Source organism: Crocodylus siamensis, chromosome 4 (genome assembly GCF_052110815.1).
Source record: "Crocodylus siamensis isolate JL-2025a chromosome 4, ASM5211081v1, whole genome shotgun sequence".
Classification (NCBI taxonomy): Eukaryota; Metazoa; Chordata; order Crocodylia; family Crocodylidae; genus Crocodylus; species Crocodylus siamensis.
The window spans coordinates 243,165,877-243,187,890 of NC_143398.1; the positions used below are offsets into that span (position 1 = coordinate 243,165,877).

Here is a 22,014-nt window from a genome sequence, read left to right on the forward strand (position 1 = left end):
AGCCCAGAGCCCATGGTGAGTTTGACCTCCCTGACCTGAAGGAATCGTCAAGGTGCACAAGACTCAAGGGTCTGTTCCCAGACCCACTGAAGTCTGTAGGAATCTTTCTACTTGATTTCAGTAAGTTTTGGGGTCTAGCTCACAGGCAGAGGATACAGGGAAACACAGGGGAACATCATCTTGCACTAACAGGGCTGCCAATTCACTTCTACCTCCTGGCTTAGGAGCGTAGCCAGGGAAGGAAGCATGCACCTTGTGAGATTCCCATAAGGCCTGTGGTTTGTCAGGGCATCTCTCCTTCCCCCTGCTTCTTTTTGACCCCCTCCGTTGTTAAGAGAAAGGAGAGCAACTACACAAATGGCTTGAGAGTCATTGCTCCTTAGAGGCTGTATCAATACCATAGTTAGACAGCTAATCGGAAGGGTGTGACTCTTGCTGTGCTTTTAGGCTGAGCTTGAGCTCCATGCTTCACATTTTGAAGAGCTTCCAGGACCAAGTCTTTTTACTGTAGCTGCTGGCAGAGGTCTTCTTTCAATGGCGACCACTGTGTAGGCCATGCATTGGAGGAGGCAGTAATTCTAGATCATTCGGTGTTGCCCTTCAGCAGGGTGAGAGATGGAGAAAGGGGTGTTTTACTGTATTGCTTGGTCTATCTATCGTTCTATTGTTCCATCGTTCCAGCTAATTAAACAATGTATTTCCATTGGGAGAGAAGGGAACGATGAGTGAATTTAGAGAACAGACACACTTTTGAGAGATGGATGTATAGCTGCTCTTGGAGGGAAAGTAGGGGGTTGAGGAGAGCCCCCTGGCCCTGAAACACAGGGGTGGTAGTGGGTAGGGATCGGAGAGAATATGGTGGGAGAAGATTGTTTTCTTTTCTGGTGGTACCAAATATAGCTTGGAAAGCAGGGTTGGATTGGCCTAAGGGAAACATTGTCTTTAGTCAGAAGCAGGGGAGTGTTTGGATGAGTATTGCTTTGGAATTATGATTTTTTTTAGGCAGTTGTTTTGTAGTACTTATTTTAATATTTTATTTTAATTTGCTTGGTTTTGTTTTGTTTTCCATCTTTGTGTCTGTCTATCATATTGTAAATTGCCCAAAACCTTTTCTGAGAATGCCAGCAGATAAAGCTAATATATCAATAAATAAAATGGCCAGTGCTTAGACAATGCCATTTTACCAGGGGTGAAAACAAATATTACATAGAAGTGAAATGGACAGTGGCTGTCCCTGATGAGCCAATATTCATTAAATATTAGCACTTGATTCTGAAAGCTGTCCTATTAATGCATCATGCTGGTCTTTTTAATGGTGGCCAATATGCCTTCTTAATTATTATTACCGAGTATGTTTTTAGGATTAAGAAATTTGCACAGATAATTCTACATGTAACAAGTAAACCACTTATCAAACATTTTAAAAATAGCTAAGAATCCTTTGTTTTATGTCCTTTTAAATACTGTGAGCACTCAGGATGCTGATTTTTGCTGGTCCTTTAAAATATTATACAATGAGGTTTATATAGATAGGTATATAGATATCTATCTAACTAGATATCTCTCTCTATATATAGTTTCATAGTAGCTAGTGTCAGGAGGGACCTGATCAGATCATCTAGCCTGACCCCCTGTCACAAGACCCCAGACAGGTGATCATCCAACCTCCTCTTGAATTTGCCCAAGGTAGGGGTGAGGACCACTTCCCTGGGAAGTTGATTCCAGATATTGGCCACCCTAACTGTAAAATATTGCCTTCTGATCTTTAACCTAAACCTGTTTTCCATCAGCTTATTACCATTGTTCCTTGTCACCCCAGGTGGTGCTGGGAAGAAAAGGGCTCTTTCTATTTGCTGATGATCCCCCCTGATGAGTTTGTAGGCAGCCAACAGGTCCCCTCTCAGCCTCCTGTTGCCGAGGCTGAACAGGTTCAGGTCCCTCAGTCTCCCCTCATATGGCCTGTCCTGCTGCCCGCTCACCAAGCAGGTGGCCCTCCTCTGACCCCTCTCCAGGCTGGCCACATCCCTTTTGAAGTGTGGCGCCCGTAACTGGATGCAATACTCCAACTTCGGCCTGACCAGTCGCATAGAGGGGGAGGATCACCTCACTGGAGCAGCTTGAGATGCACCTTTGGATGCATGACAGGTATGGTTGGCTTTACTGGCTATGGCCTGGCATTGGTGGTTCATGTTCATCTTTGAGTCAATAATGACTCCAAGATCCCTTTCCGCCTCTGTGCTTTCAAGAGAGGAACTCCCCAGCCTGTCTGTGCGCTGTGGATTCCTTCTGCCAAGGTGCAGCACGCTGCATTTGTCTACGTTGAACCCCATCCTATTCTCATCTGCCCACTTTTGTAGTCTGTCTAAATCTAGTTGCAGCCTGTCTCTCCCTTCACGTGTGTCCACCTCACCCCACATCTTAGTGTCATCAGCAAACTTGGACAGCTGCTTTCCACCCCTTGTTCAAGTCACTGATGAAGATGTGAAACAGCGCGGGCCGGAGGACCGAGCCCCGGGGGAACCCACTGCTCACATCTCACCAGGCTGAGTACGACCCGTCCACCACTACTCTCTGGGTGCGCCCCATCAGCCAATTTTTGACCCATCCAACTGTGCAGGCATCAATGCCACAGTCGCTTAATTTATTGATGAGGATGGGGTGAGAGACAGTGTCGAAGGCCTTCTTAAAGTCTAGAAAGACTACGTCCACGGCGACACCATCATCCAAGGATTTAGTCACTTGGTCATAAAAGGCAGCCAGGTTGGTCAAGCAGGACCTGCCTTTGATGAACCCATGCTGGTTGCCCCTGAGCATGATCTCCCCTGCTGCCCCCCACAGATGTGCTCCTTGATGATTCTCTCCAAGATCATCCTGAGCACTGAGGTGAGGCTTAAGGGCCTATAGTTACTTGGCTCCTCCTCCCTCCCTTTATTCAAAATTGTGACCACATTAGCTACTTTCCAGTCCTTTGGCACCTGGCCAGATGACCATGAATGCTCATACAGCTGGGCCAAGGGCTCTGCGATGACTCCTGCCAGCTCCCTGAACACCTTTGGGTGGAGGGCATCTGGACCTGCAGATTTAAAAATGTCCACCCCTTCCAGAAGATCCCTAGTTACATCTGCTCTGACTGAAGGTCTGACAGAGCTATTCCTGAGACTGTCCCTACCTCTGGTAGGTGGGATGTCCCGGTCCCTGGTCAAGGAATACGGAGGCAAAGAAACTGTGAAAAATATCAGCTTTCTCGTCTGGTGTAGCCACATGATTACCATTTGAGTTTTGCAAGGGTCCTACGTTGCATGGTGCCCTTTTCTTGCTCCCAATGTACTTGAAAAAGGACTTTTTGTTGTCCTTAATCCTGGACGCTAGCCTGAGTACCATCTCTGCCTTGGCCTTCCTAATAGCCCTCTTACTCTCCCAGGCTGAGGAGGAGTCCTGCTCCTTGGTGATAGCTCCTCCCTTCCACTGGTTGTACGCCCCCCTTTTAATCCTCAGGCATTGCTGAATGCCCTTGCTGAGCCAAGCGGGTTTCTGAGCACTCTTACCCCCCTTGCTTCTCTCAAGGACTTTATCCTCTGAGCCTAGAGGATCGCCGCCTGAAGATACAACCATCCCTCATGGACTCCCATTTCCTCTACCTTCTGGGCCCTCAGTGCCTCCCCCACTAATCTGTGAAGCTCATTGAAGTTGGTCCTTCTGAAATCAAGGGCATTAACTTTTGTGCAAGCCCTTGACACCCTGCATTGGATAGTGAAATCCAGCAGGTGATGATCACTATGCCCAGGTGGTCAAGGACCTGCAGTCCCCTCACCAGGTCATCACCAATGGCCAGGACTAAGTCCAGAAAGGCATTGCCCCCAGTGAGGCTGTGCACTTCCTGGATAAGGTGAAGGTCCTGTAATACAGCCAGGAACCTACGCGAGCGGTGAGACCTGGCTGCCTGCTCCTCCCAGGAAATGTCTGGGTAGTTTAGGTCACCCATGACAATAACATCCCTTGACCTAACCGCCTCCATAAGCTGACCGGAGAAGTCCCGGTCCAGCTCTTCCTCCTGGTTGGGTGGTCTATAGTAGACACCCATCGTAAGGTCCCTTTCACCACACCCGCCCTGTAGTTTGACCCCCAGTGTCTCCGCCTGACCCTCCTCTAACTTGAAGCTAATCCTTCATGTTGTGAGGTGTTTTTGACATAGAGCGCAACCTCCCCACCCCTGCCTTTCCTCTCTGTCTTGTCACTTCTATATAAGTATAGATGTCTATATAGATAGGTGTAGATAAAGATATATCTAGCTAGCTAGCTAGCTATTTATATAGAGATAGATTGATCGATTGGTCTCTGGAAAATAAATTAGGCTTAAATCACTGGAGCTGTGGAAACTGAAGAATGCGCTCACATGCTCCCCTCAATGGTACTTGTTCTACTGCTTTCAGAGGGATGCAAAATCAGGTTAGAATTAATAAATAATACATAAAAGTTGTAAAAAAAAGTGCTTGCAATGTCCAGTGCTTCTCTTTTGCCCGTAGATGACTAATGAGAGCACCCAGCTGGGACAGTCTATTAGGTGATGACCCTCAAAAACTTTACAGATGCACCCCACGGCATTTCACATACTTTGTCAGAACTCAGGGTGGGATACTGGTCTTGTAACATCTGTAGGGTCATCATGAGACGCAGTGCTTTTTCTCAGGACAAATACAGCATCTCTTTGCAACTTCAGATGCTTTCTTCTCTTCAAACACACACATTCATACAAACTTAAATGCAAAGGAATTTCTCCTCCTGTTCTCTAAAAATAGATGAAGAGACATTTTTACCCAGCATCCTCAACACCATAACGAAGAAATGACCCAGTTCTGAAGTCTGCTGTAAAGTTTCTAGCCTACATAGTAAATGTCACAAGTTAAATGGAAATTTCATTGCTTTGGGGATTATCATGTAAACTCTCATGGACACACTATTACTGCATCCTTAAGAGTTTTGTGATTATAACAAATGGCTGGAGTTGTGGCAGGAGACATGTGGACAAATGGTAAATTGATTGTTTGGGATGTTGAGAGGAAAATAGGGGTATCGGTATATTTGAGAAAGGGCGTCCTAGTTTAACGTAGGGAAAATCCTGCTGAACCCAGTATTTCACAGGGTAAGATTTATGGTTGCATTGACAACACCGATCAAATTCTACAAACTGGGTAATAGCAAAAAAGGCATCGGAAGATGAGGAACAAATTCAGCTAACAGGCCGGGAAGCCATGAGAGAAACAGTAGTGGGATGTGACCCTCCTCGCCTTGGGAGTGACGGTTCCTGTGGTTCAAGGGTCTGTTTTCTCATTTTCAGCAGACAGAGCTGCTGGGAATACAATGGAATATTGTGTTTTTGGAGGCAATTACAATAAAAGCCCTGTGCCATACCCTTTCCTTTTAATGCTTTTTTCTTTCTTTATTTTCATTCCTTTGTGCCAAGATAAAATTAATGCATCAAAGAGAACAGCCCATGAAGTAAGATGGGGATTGCAGGATTGCTCTGGAGTGTTCATAGCAGTGAACAAAGACAAATGGCCAAATTATTGCTCCTTAAGAGATGCAGCTCTACTGGTGATGGGGATGAAGCATGTTATCAGAGCACGGGGTTAGGGTAGTGTTCAGATAAATTCATTGTTTGACCTGTGAGCAAGGAAACCTCAAAGCGAATGAGGGAAGAGACGTATCTGTCCCAAAGACCCTTTCTCTCCTGAACCATGTGGTTTTGCAAAAAATGTTGGAGCAAGAGGAAAACCAGTGAAGCCAGCCAGGGGATGAGACTCTTGAGAATTGCTGTAGTCTGTATTTGAAAGGGTTTGATGAAGTCACCAAAGGAAGGGTAAAATTGTTCATCTGCCCATCCTTATGTGGTGAATGCTTTGTAGATGCTTCTGCAAAATGATGGGGTTGCAAGCCCTGTTTTGCCGGGGCTGGACCTTATCATGTACCCATCGGAGCTGAAAGGAAGTCTCCTTAAAAAAAGATGTGGCATGTGTCCTGTCCCTGAACACGGCTGCCTTTGTGCTCAGTACTCTATGGAAGGAGAGGTCACTCTTCCCTAGGTTGGACATCTCTGCTCTGGGCTGGTCAGCGTGTTTGGCACCGCAAGTTGACAAATCGAATATACTAGTTTGCCGGCAGAAGGATAGTTGTGCACTCTGGGTGCTTTCCAGGTGGAAAATAATCCTTTCTTCAAAGTATTCTTCATGCCATATGTGGAGTTGCTTTAGTGTTTGAATGTGTGATTAGCGCTGGGCAAGCTGATTCAAGGGGGAATAACAGAAAGTCCAGCCCTTGGGCCGCAACCTATACTGAACTACAAGCTTGGCGCTTTTTTACTATGTTCATATTTCTTCTGGTCTGAGACCAGAAACACCTGCAGATCACAGGAAAGGAGACTCCTGCCATATTTCCAAGCCAAAAGCAGGAACAATTTGTAAGGATTCTTGCAACAGAAGGTATGGCTTCATTCCAGTTTTGCAGATGGGAATATCTGGAAGTATGGAGAAGTATGAAGGCGAGCAAAGCAACTTGGAGCAGCACGAACTCTGCAATCTTTGAGATTTAGCAGTCCCTTGTCTAACATGCATGCACCTACAAGCATATGCATATATCCATGAAGGCTCTCTTCTGTCTCAAAGGAAAGAGACTGTCTTTTTGAAGTAAGGCTGTCATGTTGGATACTCTTTTCTCTGTGCAGAGGATGGGGCTAGGAGTAGTGGTCACAAAGTGCAGCAGAGAAAAGTTTGGTTGGCGATGAGGAACCAAGTTCTAGCTATGGTGGTGGACAGGCATTGGGCTAGGCTATTCAGAGAAGCTGTGAAATCTCCCATCCCCCTAGAAGTTTTCAAGAGCAGGTTGGACAGACACACAACACACATGGATTTCATAGACATTAGGGACATGGTTTAGTCAGGGTGATCCTGCCTTGAGCAGGTCACTAAACTAGACCACCTCATCGGTTCCCTTCCAGCTGTATTTTCCTAGGATCTTGTGTTATATTAATATCCAGCAATATTTTATAGAGGTCATTAAGAACAAAACAAGTGTAATCTAATCTATTCACTTGGAGGCCATACCCAATTATTTCCTACATAGTGCTTTTGGCTTGTTTTGTTCTAAAGATCTCCTGGTCAAATGCTCTCAAATTCCTGGTCTTTGACTTCCAAATAGATTCTGTGCGTTCCTTAAAAAAGGCAACACTCCCCCCCCCCAACCCTGGAGAAATAATGTTCAAATGGTTTTTTAGAGTCCCTGTAGAGTTTCTGTTCATCTTGTTATGTGTAAATGGTAAGCCAGTGATTTGCTGTCATGCAGACTGCCACTAATGACTTCTGCATGTCAGAGCATTAGCATTTATAGGTCACGTTTGTCTTTCAGTCTTTATTCTTTATTCCCCAAAAGTCCTCAGTTCTTTCATCACTGAGGCAAAGTTCCACCGGAGTCGCTTTTTTCTTGCTACTGTGCTTTGCCAGTGCTAGGGATGAACTGCAAATAGTGGCTAATGCCATTACCTAAAGCAGACAGTGACTAATGTGTGATCCTTAAAAAGGTGAGAGGCATGACAAGCGTTTAAAACTTGGGATGTCTGTCTGAATACCCTTTATTCATCGGAAACCCTTGCACTTAAGCAGTGTCATTATTTCTTTCTATAGCTTGCTGTGAAACGCTGTACAAGGTTATAGTAGGATACACAATAGATCCTCTGCTTCATTGATATCTTTTGGGCGATCCAGACTCATGTCTGTTCTGTGCTCATCATTTCTGATTAGAGATGGTGGGGAAATGTTCATGAATGCTGTGTCAATTTGAAAATATTAATTCAATAAAATTGTTCTTTGCGGAAAGTTGATTTCAGTAGGAATTAGTGTGGGGAAACATTTGTTTTTTTTTTTAAAAAATTCAAAACAGTCATCCGTAGTGTTGACATGTATTTTTCTACTTTGTATTTATTTTGCATTGTTTCATGGCGCCTCTGCAGTTGTAGTGCATAATATTCTCGGTGCCTACTCAAATGTCATCCGTGACATGAACGCTGAATAGTTTATTTTTATTCTGTCTTAAAATCTGTAAGGGTTGTACTTTGTACTGCTCGAGTAGTGTACTCCTAGAGAAACACATCTTCTGTTTGTATTGTAATGATACAGCTTGACACCAAGTGTCAAAGTATCAAACTAGTGTAATAAGGCGCAAAACTTCGAGTCAGTACCAGCCTCTTCCCTTAAAAGTTTAAATCAAATTTTATAGTGATGGTGATGTTGCAGCCGTGATGCCCCGGGGTTATGAGAGAAGAAATAAAGTGATGACTTTTGTCAGACCAATTTGTTTAGCTGGGGGAAACAAGAGGCCAGCGTTCAGGCTTCAATCCTCTTTGAAACATAAAATATTGAGATCCCCAAACCGGATGTTAAAATTCTGAGAGAGAATTTGTATAAAACCTGGAGTTTCTGTTTCATGGTTTGTTTGTTTGTTTGTTTTTAATTATTTCTATGACTTACAATGCCAACATTTCTCATAAAGCAGACATTTTGAGTTCTATGTGCGTAGCATGAAGCATTTATCTGGATGCCTGTTGTTCTACATTCATATAAATTGTGTTGTTTTGACATCCAGAAGTCATCTTTGCTGGTTTCCATGAGAACAAATCCTTGATTTCTATTTTATTTTCAACTTATAATAATTTTTAAAGGCAGGCCTTTTAAAATGTTGGTATGTAGTTCAGACACACTCGTGTTTATCTTCTCTAAAGAAGAGACAACATAGATTGCAATAATAGTTAAATAATGTCAACATAATTCCAAATAGTGTCTTCCTGATGGGTAGGCGGATTGATTTGCAAACATATAAATCCTTTGGTACTTTTTGATAAGCAGGAAAGTACACAATATACTCTTACATCTATTCAAATACCTATACAGGTAAACATGCACTTAATTCAGATTCTGAACATTTACATCATTATGTTCAGGAAATCAGGACTCACAGTAGAGATGGTATCTTTTATTAGACCAATAGGATTTTTTCAAAAACATTTTCTTTAATTAAAATTTCTTTAATTCATTTTTTATGTGAGAAATAAGCATCCCTTATTTTCAATATTATAGGATAATGTTTTTGTTTTCTCAGGATTTGTGTCAAGTTGCATTTGAAAGGGGATTAGAAGTCAATTAAAAATGTGCAGAACCAGCATTTTTAACTTTCTGGTTTTAAATTTAATTTAAATTTATTTTGAAATTGAATGTTAAATGCATCTAATTTATTAAATAATACCAGCTTTTTGGGGTTTGCACTTCAAGCAACTTTATTGAGAAATGGAAGTATTAAATGTAATTATTGAAATGACAGATTGGTTTTGGTCATCATGGGACAGAGTTTCAATGACCTGAGTATCTAACAATGAGAATTTCAAGGATACAAAATTGGGTTAGATACCTTAAGTGCCACTGAAATCCCTTTGAAGCTGTTTGAGCTAGAATGAGAATGACTCAGCCAACAATTAGCTTGTGACAGCATGATAGATAAGGTGATTTGAAACCAGCATTTAGGTTTGGGTAATATGATACCTATTTGAATACAATGGTTGATGGAGACATCATTTGAGTGTCTCCGTATAGGACTTACATGTCTATATCTATCTATCTTTAGCTCTATATAAGAACTTTTATGGACTTTTGAATGGGACCCAAGAACTAAGGGTGTTTATACTAATGTCTTGAGAAAGCTTAGAACAAAAAAAACCAACAGTCATGAAAGGTGATATGCTCCTGCTGGTGTTGGGAGTCTGATAAAATTGAAAAAGTGGAGAAATGGAGAATACAAAAGCTCTACAGCAGGTAGAGGAAAGAAAACTAGAAGAGTCCGATGAGCTCGTCTTCGACATGTTTGATATTCAAAAATGGGATGAAAGCAGATGGAAAAGACCAAACATTTGAAAGGCCATGAATGTGATGTCTGATGGCAGTTCTTGGTTTTCTTAGCTGTTGTATCCTCTTAACTTCCAGTGAAATCAAAGAAGACTTTAATATTATTGCACCGTTAAAGTTCTTGATCAAACCATCTTCTTTTCCACCCCCCAACCTAGAATCGGATATAGCGGATTTTGATGGCAGGAGTTCCTTACTGTACAGATTCAATCAAAAACTGATGAGCACCTTCAAAGACGTGGTTTCCCTGAAGTTCAAGAGCATGCAGGGAGATGGAGTCCTATTCCATGGAGAAGGACAGCGTGGAGACTACATTACTCTGGAGTTGCAGAAAGGGAAACTCTCCTTACATATTAACCTGGGTAAGACCTGTTTGTGTTTTCTAATATTGTCATGTTGAGAGTTGTATTTTATTTATGGGTTTAGCTGCATATTGTTATTTTTATTAGGGCAGTGTCTAGGAAGCCCAACTGATACCGTAGTAGTTATGCAAATAGGAAAAGCCTACTGGGACCCTTTTTTAGTGCATTGCCGTGCAATACACTTGCTTCTAAGGTTTGGTTAGAACCAGGAAAAGAAGAGACCCCATCATTGTATGCTCATGTTAGGATGAAGGCATAAGAGAAAGTTTGGCTCGGTTCCTCTTCAGTGGATACCTGCTATACATTTTTATTTGGCTGGAAGGACTATCGCATTACCCATAAGGGGGTATTATGTGCAGCAAAGTCGAATGCCAGCATGAATGTTCTTCCTCTGTGCAGTATAGGAGCAAAAATAGAAGATAAATGGACTTTCCTTTAACTAGCAGAAGTCAAAACTTATGGGCAATTCTACACAGGGGCATCTGTAGGTAAGAGAGAGATTTCCCTAATTTTCAACCTCTCTTTCTGGCTCTACTTCACTGTTTTAATTTTTGCTTGAACAACCCAGTGGCGCCAAGTTATAGTTGGGTATTCATGTTTCTTTTAGCGCTTGCGGTGAAACAGTTTTGTTTGGCAGCGTGTTGGACAGTTTCCCCTGCTGTCTCTCTCTTAGAGGAAAAAGAGGTGCCTCTAGGATGATGGTCTTTTTTGTGGGATGTCAGTATGGACTTCGCCAATTAAAAGCATGAGCGCATACTGGCTGAACAATACCCATTAACCGAAAACAGCAACTATAACAACCTCCCATTCAAAGCAACCATTAGAGGGAGCCTACAGACATTGTGTGAACATGCTCTTCAGACTAATATAGCTAACTACCTTCTTCTGCTTTGGGTTTTATTGTTCTAAATTTCCCATCACCATTACTCCTGAAGGTAGCCATACGGTCAGCGGTTGTTTACTTCTTCCCAGTGCATTTACTGTTGTCCTCTGTAGCTTCCAATTTTAGTTGGGAGAGCTGACTCCAGGATGGGAAGAGGGGCCATATTAGTAAAACTCCCTTGTGCAGACAAAGCCAGTGAGAAACGAAGCAGCATCCTCTGTTTATGTCTGTAGGCATTAGCACTCAGTCATCAGTCGGGACCAACTGAAAGTACTAAAACAGAAGTTGTTAATAAGTCCTTCTGCATTTCTCCCTTCATGCTTAATTGTGTTTGTGTGAAGTGCCAATAACAATTTTCCACAGCTCCTTGGGATTTCTTACGTAAACTTGCTTTGTATTTTAAGAGTAGAAAGAATCATCCTGCATTTCTGTTGGATGTTATTTAAAGGGGCATTGCATGTGCCAATAACCTTTTCACGATGGAGTTGTGGATGCTGGATTCTCTGGTACCACTGGTTTCTCCTCGTCCTTCAGAGGAGATTAAGAATACAGACACCCAGTGTGTTTATACTGGTCTGATCTAATTTTATGCCAGTGGAAGAGTGGAATACACCCTCATATTACTATAAATATACAGACTTAGCTTGGTGAAGGTCATTGCACTCTGTCACTATGAAATTTCACGGTGGGAAAACGGTAGTCACGATGCAGTTTTGAGTGACATCCGTGGATATATCGTGTGCCCCCCAGCTGTAGTTAACTGCAGCTGACTTTTTGGGAATGGCTTTTTGGGAAAATGATGACCTGCTTCTCTGCCACCTACAGGCATGGTATTATAATGGCAGACTGCTACTCTGAGATAAGCTGATTATTTCACCGCAGATGATAGTGCAGTTTACATCTGTGAACAAAATCAGTGTAGTTTGACTTTTATTAGTAAAAGACAACACGGGTGACCAAATCAATGCAAAAGGAATGCAAACTATACTGGTGACCAAGAATTGCATGTCTGTACCCTTAGGTTTTAACCTTGGGATAGGAACTTGACACCATGGTTATATATTTTGTTTGATTTTTATTTTGTTTGGTGAGCGGTTACATGATTGCTGAGTCTCAAAGATAAAATATTTCATTCAGCAATGGGTCTGTGCTGCAAGATTGGAATCTGGATTTCAGCCATCACAAATTTTATGAATGTGTATGTCAGGCCCGGGTGTATTTGGAGGCACAGATTTGAATTTATAGGCAGTGTAATTAATCATTTTGGAATGTGCATCGTTCCATTGCCATGGAAACTTTGAAATATTAAGGCATGCGGCTAGTGGGGGAATAGAAGAGAATTTAGCTCTTTAAGACCTGAGCTTGATTCTTCTATCGTTGGAGTTTTTAGGTGAAGTGGGGTTACTTTACTCATTTTGGTAGAGTTAGTACAGATATTTTCCAGTGCAGTGAAGACCGAAATCTGGCCCTATCTAAGGATCTGTTTTTGTTTAGATGCACTGGAATTACCTTGCTGAAAATACTCGTGTTCATGGCCATTGCTTGGTTTGTTGTGTTTTCACTGAAGAGGCTTAGGTATATGTTGTTTGCCAAAATGCAAAAAGTGAGCAGTAAGAACTGAAAAGTCAGGGTAATCTGTTAGGCTACAGGGCAGCAGATTGTTATGCAGTCTGGGCTGAGCTGTTAAATGTTAGGTTCTCAAATGTCCGTCCAGGCCAAGGAACAGGCTCTAGTGGCGCAGAGGGCAGTGCATGAAGTATCCTGGCGCAATCCCCTTCTTGTTCCTGATCAAGAAGTTTGCAATCAAGAAGTTCTTGCCCTCAAAAAAAAAAAAAAAAAAGAGCAGCTCCCAAAAAATCCAGCCTGGGTTTTATGCTGGGTCTGGTTTACTGGGGTGTGAGTATAAAAGGCCGTTTGGTAGCACATAAACGATGAGCACTATTGAGCCTTAAGTGCTTCTGTTCAAGGTCCCTGGACTCACGACAGTGTCCTCTGCCTGTCTCTGCCCCTCCAGGAGATGCCAAGCTGCGTTTCAGCAACAGCCACACGTCCGTCACCCTGGGCAGCCTCCTGGATGACCAGCATTGGCACTCTGTTCTGATTGAGCGATTCAACAAGCAGGTGAACTTCACGGTAGACAAGCACACTCAGCATTTCCGAACCAAGGGGGACTCGGATCACCTGGACATCGACTATGAGGTGCGTCAGGTCTCGTGGCTTATGCCCTCGCAGGAGAGTCTGAGCTTGAGCAAACATACTTGGGCTTCCCCAGCAGCAGAAATCTCTTCCAGATATGGTTCCCCTTGCCCATAAAGCTTGCCTTCATTGTTAACCAGCTCAGGTCGCATCACATCATTTACCCTGTGAGCACTGCATTAGATCCTAGCTGCAGTCACGATGTTGTACATTGGGACTGAGGGTACATCTACACAGCCTCCATCCTTATCTTTTTTTTTCTGCGTGCACCAGATCCTGAGAATTGGGCAATATAACTGCTTTGGACAAGCCCTGAGCAAATGCCAATAAGCAGGACTAAGTCTGAGAGCAGGCTTGGATGCATGCTCGTATCCAGGATTTGGCACATGCGTCTTGGCAGCTCTCCTTGGCTTGGCCCAGAGGTGCCATACAGTATTCAAGGAAGAGGAGCGATGCTACAGCAAAATCACCTACATCGGTGGCAGATCTCCAAGGGCCAGGTCCTATTCCATCTATTAGGCACGTGAGCAGACTTATGCACCTACACGTGATTTGATTCTCTCCTGCTCAAGTCCTGAAAATCCATGAGTGCATCAGCGTTTGTACGACACGCTCATCTGACCCTGAAGGCTGAGTCACACACACACACACACAAAAAGCAGGGGACCCACACACCTTTTGCATGAGGGTTTGAAGCAGTGGGCAATAGTCTCACCTAGTTGACTACGGCCACTTATACACGTAAGGGGTGGAATAGAATCTGGTTTCCACTCCAGTGGATAAATTATTAGTTTTCTTTGTTCCTGACAAGCTGTTTGTGCTCATGGTCCTGCTTTTAATCCACCTGGCCACTGGCAGGTCTGTAGCTGTCCCCAGCTTGAAGATGAAGGCAAGCAACCTTCTCTGTAGAGATGGCAGGTGTAGGGAACCAGTGAAGCAAACACCCAAGACAGGGTTTTATCAGGGAGAAACATCCTCTGATGCCTGGCTTGCACTCCATTGTTGAGAATTTCCCTTCCACGGCAAGAAGCCATGCTGGCAAAAAAAAGTGTAAATGAGAGTAAATTAGGGATCTTCAGTGATCTGTGGTGATGGAGACAGGGAAACTTTGTAACTTTGTAAAACATGCATGGTCTGAAGAGGTTGGTAGATGGTTAGAAGTTGAAGCTAAAAAATTGAAATGCAAGCCGGCTCTCAAACAAGCCAGCCTAAGGATGAAATACAATATTTTCTAACTTGTGGGTGGGGGGTCACCTTTACAGAGAAGGAGTAGAAGAACCATTGGAAAACTAGAAGGAGAATGTAAGGATTGGCCCCTCGGTGACTGTGAGATGAACGACCTCGATATTCAGCCCTGCAATTTTCTCACTTTCAGCAAAAATGTGACCTATCACTTCCTGCTGTGCTGTTGATGTTGGGAGGGGTTTTGCTTTCTTTGTTTGGGGTTTGTTTTTTTTTTGTGATTCCCTAGGCGGTCTAATAAAAGGTATCATTTCTGACCCAAGAGTTCTAGATTTTTACATTTCGTTGGGGTTGGTATAAAGTAACGCTGATGCTTCAGTGCAGTTTGAGGAAGTGTGGTTGGCCCACACTTTCCAAAAATGTGTCTCAGTGAAGATTATGGAAGCTAGCCTCAGCTGGTATCAGTATACCGTCACCTACCTCAATCAGGCACTCCAGTGTACATCAACCAAGAATCTGCCCCCCCCGGCTCAACACTTGCCATGGTTTGTTTTTCGATTCACATTTGAATGACTCAAGCATTTCAAACCTAACATTAGAGACAATGAAGTCTAATGAAAGTTTATCTCAGCACACTTAAGGGATTAAAGATCTAGCTAAGGGTAATAAGACCATTAGTTTGGTAATTACAATTATTACTGATCACTAAGGAAACTGTTTTCTCAATAATGCGGCAGTATAATTGATATTGATTTTTTTTCCTGCTTTTTTTTTTTTCAACCCAGTGCAAAGTCCCTAAGCAGGAGAGTTAAAAGAACAGAAAATGAAGGAAAAAGAATGCCAAGTGATTTAACCAAGAACTAACGATTCTCAGCCCCCAAATCAGCTTTGCTATTGCATGACCCCTTGTGTGAATAACAAACGTGCAAGCGGTGTGGAGTTGAAAACTGTTTCACTCTTTATTGCCATGTAATGATCAATTAATCCAACAGAGGCACAAGTTCGTCAAGGCTCCTTCATTAAGGTTTCATCTTCAAAGCAGGGCTGATGGTTTTATCTCTGCAGTTTTCTTTTATTTATTTTTTGCTTTATTTACTCTGGCCTTACACACACGCACACACGTACATGTCTTCTCTGGTCTTCTCACACCATTGCAGCAATGGGTGTAGACAAACCTTTTAGATAGAAACTGGAATTGCTAAGGGGAAAAAAAATGGTTTAAATAGCTTCTAGTGTTTCTGCAATGTTAAACAGCCATCCCTCGGTGACCTCTTATCAGTTGTTCTTGTGCAGGACATAGCACGCTCTGTGCCTTCCATATGCTGTATATTTTTTTACAGGGCTGTTGACATTGATAAAAGGAGGAAGAAAAAAAAAAAGGGGGAGGGTCGGGGATGGAAACTCGGAAAGGAAAAAAAAAACACCAAAGCCCAGAAATAGGAACAGTAGGAATTTCTGTGTCAAAAAGGCCCACGTAAATGAAGCTTGATTAGGATTCTACACGTACAAATTGAGTGTAATATTTTGAAAATTAGCATTTAGTCATAGATTTGAGCTATAAATTCCACCTCTGAAAGATTGATTTTTTTTTAAACCTTAATTCTTTTTTCCTTTGATGTGTCATGTGCAACAGCTTATAGTTTGCATAGATGGCTCAGCTGAAGGTACATTCTCTTGGCGTTTTAAGACTGACAGTTTAAAGCAACCAGCAAAATGTCTTTTATTGTTATTGAGTGGTATCATGTATTTATATCACTGCTATTCAATGGTTGTGATTAGAATTGCTGAGTGATCTGCTATCCTGTTCTCTGAGCAATGCATTATAGTCAATATTGCTCAGAAAAAGCTGGGATATTCCTTAAGCATGTACCTTATAGACTATCATTTAGGAGCAGAAAGATATGAGCTCTCCCTTTTCATTGCTCTGGAATCCTATGGTGCTTTGGTTTACAGCTTGGGGAAAGCAATGGCCAAGGACTGAGCTTAAAGTTATGATTTTTAGGCTCTAGGGTATCCCAGATGCAGCCTTGCAACAGGGGGATACATGGAAGCCTTCAGTTGTCATACAAAATAGGGCTGTGCAAAGTTTCAGTCCCTGTTTTGATTCGGTGGAGAGTCAGCCCAATTCGGTGGCTGAATCTCTGAATCCAAATCAAATCAGAGGACCCTTTAATCCCTCCAAATCGAATCAGATCCCTCTGAATCGATTCAGAGAGATTCAGAAAGATTCAGTGATTCAGACATAGACACAGCTTTAAATGTTTTTTCTACATACCTCTAGCTATCAGGGGCTCATGAGTGCTGCGATGCTGGGGCGCATGGCGTGTCCCACAGGAGCACGGGGGGCTGCCCAGTGTGCTTGGCAGCAGACCCAGAAGTGGACCAGAAGCCCTTCAGGTAGCCCCCCCTCCACGCGCCCCCCTCGGGTTGGTGACTGGTGTCTCCTGGGTCTGGAGAAGCACCTGGGGTCCCCCTGTGGCCAGTTGCCAAGTTGGAGGGAGCACGGGGGGATCCTTGTGCACTCCCCGGCAGACCCCTAAGTGAAGTTGAAGTACTTCCAGTCCACGTCCGGGTTCACCACTGAACATGTGGACGCCCCCCATCCCCCCACACTCCTGTGGGACACTCCATGCGCCCCAGCATCGCAGCGTTCATGAGCTGCACCTGCTAACTTGAGGTATGTAGAGAAAACATTTAAAGCTGTATCTGGGTCCGAATCACTGATTCTCCGAATCGGCATCGAATCTTCAGATTCATATTCGGCCGAAGCAAATCAGGGACAGTGATCCGAATTAATGAATCCAATCTCTGTCCCTGATTCAGGCTGAATCTGAATCCAAATTGAATAGGGCCCGCTTCACATACCCCTAATACAAAAGCTTTTATCAAGCGAACCCACAATGTTATAGTTGTGAACCCAGAATAACCTTTGTGTTTCTCATTTTGGCAAACATTCTGGCAATGTTTTATGTCATTTTGGAGCTGAAAGATCCATATCCTTCTCTGTAGTCTAAAAAAATGTAGCCAGCATTGTACTCGTTCTTAATAGAAACTGTGCCTAAATATTAAAGCAGTATCATTTAACAAACCCTGTAGTCCTCCCAGTAAATTATATATTGAACAGTAAAAATTCTAGTGATTTCTTCTTTGCTTGTTTTTTTAAATATACTATGTTAAATGTTTTCTTCTGTGCTCTTTGCATAGAAGAAATTGTTATATATTATATTAGAATATATTATATTATATTGAATGTTTCTTTCTGTGCTCTTTGCTTGTTTGTTTAAATATATTATGTTTTCTGCCTTAACACAACATAGTGCTTTATGTGTTGAGGGCAAATTTTCCACTCAGACCTATTCTTGTGTACTCTGGAGTTTACAGTGACTTCATTGAACAGAGGCCTAGAGAGTTGTTGGCACCTTGAACTCGTGTGGTTCATTTCAGCCAGGAATCTCAGTGTACTGCACAATCAAAATGTTTTATGTACCCACTGTATGCGTGCCACAGAGACAGAAAAGCGTCTCCAGATTAATTGTGAATCTCCAGGCCCAACTTATTTCTGAAGTCCCTTGCAGGCAGAGATAATATGTGCATTGTGGCATCCCTACAGGCTGCACCCTGAGCCAGCCTGGGGGTGGCTAAAACCTTGCTCTTCCTCCCCTCCATGCTTCCTTTCTGAAACATTTGTTTCACAGAAGCACTAATATGGAGCAGTCCTTGCAGTTGTGTTTGCCTTCTTGCAAGGGTAAATGTCCTTCTGCTCACAAAGTAGTGTAATGTCTTAATGAAGTCAGTCTCACAACATCTCAGGAATACGGTATTATTTAATTCAACACGTGCAGAGGAGCCCCTCCAACAACTGTCAATTGTTGCAAAGATATAGACCTTGAGATGATGGTCTAACTGCTAGCTGTGGTACCTATAAGTGGTGAGAACTAGAGAATCATAGAAAACGAGGGTTGAAGGGAGCTCGGGAGGTCACATCCAGTCCAACCCCCTGCTCAAAGCAGGACCAGCCCTAGCCAAGGCTTTGTCTAGCCAGTTCTTAAAAACCTCCAAGGATGAAGACTCCCCCACCTCTGGGTAACCCATTCCACTGCTTCACTACCCTGCTAGTGAGAATTTTTGTCCCTAATATCTAGCTTTCCTGGCTGCAACTTAAATCGTCTTGCCTTGACCAGCTCACAATCTAAATGGATGAGACTAATAAAGGAAAAGGGGAATCAGAGGTGAAGTGATATGGCCAAGGCTGCAGAGCAGAACAGTGGCAGAGTCAGGCATTGAATCCAGGTTTCATAGAATCAGAGAACATGAGGATGGGAAGGGACCTCAAGAGGTCACATCTAGTCCAACCGCCTGCCCGAAGCAGGACCAGCCCCAACTACATCATCCCAGCCAGGGCTTTTTCTAGCTGGATCTTAAACACCTCCAAGGATGGAGATTGTACCACTTGTCTGGGTGACCTGTTCCAGTGCTTCACCACCCTCCTAGTGAGAAAGCTCTTCCCAATACCTAACCTAAACTTCCCTTGCTGCAACGTGAGCCCATTGCTCCTTGTCCTGTCATCTGCTACCACTGAGACCAGTCCAGCTCCAGCCTCTTTGCAGCCCCCCTGCAGGAAGGTGAAGGCTGCTGTTCAATCCCCCTCAGTCTTCTCTTTTGCTGACTAAATCATCCCAGTTCCCTCGGCCTCTCCTCACCAGTCCTGTCCCTCAGCCCCCAAATCATTTCCATTGCCCTGTGCCGGACCTGCCAGCAGGTAGTACAGCTCTGTCCACTTCCCTACGTGGCAGCCTCACTTTGCCCAATCTGACTCCGACCCCACGCTGCATGTACTGTGCTCATTCCTTTCCCCAATGTGTTTGAGTCATAACTGAGTGTCGTCTTTATTCTTTCCCAAAGCTCAGTTTTGGAGGGATCCCGGTCCCAGGAAAGCCAGGAACCTTTCTGAAGAAAAATTTCCACGGATGCATTGAGAACCTGTATTACAACGGCGTCAATATAATTGATCTTGCAAAAAGGCGCAAACCGCAGATCTACACCGTGGTAAGGATCTGATGAGTCTGTTTTTCTTCATTTGATTAATTAGCTTCCTATCTGTGCTGTTTACAGGCACTGCCATCATGATCGGTAAATGCACCTCCGATTAACGAGCGCTGCAGGTAGTTAACTGGTTAACAAGAAGTTTGCTGATGCTCATGTGGTTTCAGCTGAATCATTAAAAGGTGCAGGTACAACTGAGCAAACTTCCCTGATTTTTCCACTGGATTGAATCAGTAACTTGTAGCTGAGGCACGCTTAGTTTGGGCAAAACTTTTACCTTCTACTGAGTGGAAATTCCTGGATCTCTGAACAGACTCTCATGGAGCATCGGATGCTGTTACTGGTGCCGTTTAGGTGTAGGTTTAGATTTATATCCTACCCTATCCAGGAAAGCTCAGCATGGATTACAATAACAGGCAAACAAACCTGATGATACAAAAAAAAAAAAATGCAAATGCTACAGCTAACTCTGATAATCTTACTGACCTGGAATAAAATCTATTTTCTTGGTATCCCCCCACAAGTACTTGGGGTGAATAAAGGTCTCTAAATGTGGCCCTTAGCTTAGGTTTGCATGAAAACTGAGGGGGGAAATGCCACAGATTTTTCAAATAATGTTTTACTTTGGTCTCCCCTTCAATTCTCCAAATTCAGAGTATTGGAAATGTATTTGAAGAACTCTGTAACTGGTTGGAAACAATGGGGAAAAGAAATGCTGTCAATCTTTCATCAACCTTGTGCTTGTTTTTTTTAACCAAAACATTTTACACAAACTTTTTCAAACATGAAACTTCAGTGAAATTTTCATCTAGATCTGGTTAGTTTTTCTCAGCCAAAAAACTAAGACTATATTTGTGTGCACATACATATGCGCATTGTATGTCTATAACATTATGCATACATACATCTATGCATGCATCTATATACACATACATACACACACACATACACATGTATGTATATATGTGTGTATGTGTATATATGTGTGTGTTTACACATTGTATGTATAAATTATAGATGTATAACATTGTGTGCATGTGTATACCCACAATATGTGTGTGTGTGTGTGTGTGTGTGTGTGTGTGTGTGTGTGCACACGCAAATGTGAATGTTGAGTGGGTGGCATGAAGCTTTTTATAAGCAGAATGGGAAACCTTAACTTCAGGAGGAAAGTGCTGGTGCATTGCATTACAGTATCCAAAATTTAAAAGACCCATTGCACTCGGTTTATATCCTTGCAGATCAGACATGCAGCATATTTAGGTTTTCGTTTTTGAAAGAAATGTTGACTGATTAGATTTCGTAGGACATTTTACTGAATGTCAGGGATACAGACGTACGGTGGGTCAGATGAGCGGCGTGGGGCCACTCTGTGGTTCGGATTGGGCCAACAGACCATCGCTGCACGCCAGATCCAGTGCACGTCCCATTCAGGCCCCGCATGCCACTCGCAGCGCGTGAGCGTGCTGCGTGCAGCATGTGGATGAGCTCTAGGCCAGCCCTGCACACGGCTTGCAACATGCTCCAGACCAGCTCTGCACACTGTATGCAGCACACAGTTGTGTCGCATGTGGCACGTGGAGCTGGTCTGAGACCCACCCGCAGCACCAGGGGCCAAATCATAGGTCTCTGCATGCTGGATCTGAACCATAGGCTGTATCTTTGCCACCCCCACTGTATGTCATTGTAAAAATAGGGCCAGTCATTGAAATAAAACTGCTCTTGATCCCTATAGCAGTGTGTGGAGTTTAGTGGTGGAGGATGTATTCACCTCGTGGTCAGTCCAAACTCTGCCTTGCTAACTGTGTGCTGACTCTCAGCTCTGGGGTTACAGCTTTAGGAAATGCTTTAGACTGACTTTGTTCCAATGAAATGTCAGTTAGGATTTCACCTAGTGCCTCAGATCAAAATAACCTATTCAAGGCTCATATTCATGGTGGTTTCATACATGCCCATAGCATGTTCTTCTCCAGCCCCTCTTGAATACTGTGCGTCAGTAAGACAGTCCCAGCCATCAAGAGACGTTAGTTTGTTCTGGCATTAGGAAGTGATCAGAAGTTGCAATGTTTAGGCCCCTTGAAAGAAGAGGATGTTTTCGCCACTCCTTATTCTTCCACCTACCTGCACCCATTTTCGAAAGCTGGTTCCTAAAGTGCCTCTTGCAAGGCTTGCGCTCTTGTGCCATGCACACGTCTGGCAGTTGCGTACAGTAGTCGGGGTCCATCGCGTGCTGTATTTCAGCTTGCACTGTGCAGATAGCCTTGGATAGCTGCCCTTTTGTACACGTTTGCATGCATGCACAGGTCTAACAGTCCCTTTCAGAAGCATATCCTCCCTCATCTCTTCTGCTGCAGGCTCCCAAGGGTTCCCGTCCATCTCAATACCTTACATGACTCCAGGAGTCATC

General features: G+C 43.4%; 1 protein-coding gene across 1 annotated transcript in view; it reads left to right on the forward strand.

Annotated features, from left to right (window-relative positions):
• The window catches only part of CNTNAP5 (contactin associated protein family member 5), a 465,902-nt gene that overhangs the window by 231,726 nt on the left and 212,162 nt on the right, over positions 1-22,014 (forward strand). The window contains exons 5-7 of the mRNA XM_090046063.1: positions 10,100-10,303; positions 13,201-13,385; positions 19,467-19,610. Coding sequence (XP_089902189.1) covers positions 10,100-10,303; positions 13,201-13,385; positions 19,467-19,610 — 533 coding nt within the window. The remainder of the gene's footprint in view (positions 1-10,099; positions 10,304-13,200; positions 13,386-19,466; positions 19,611-22,014) is intronic.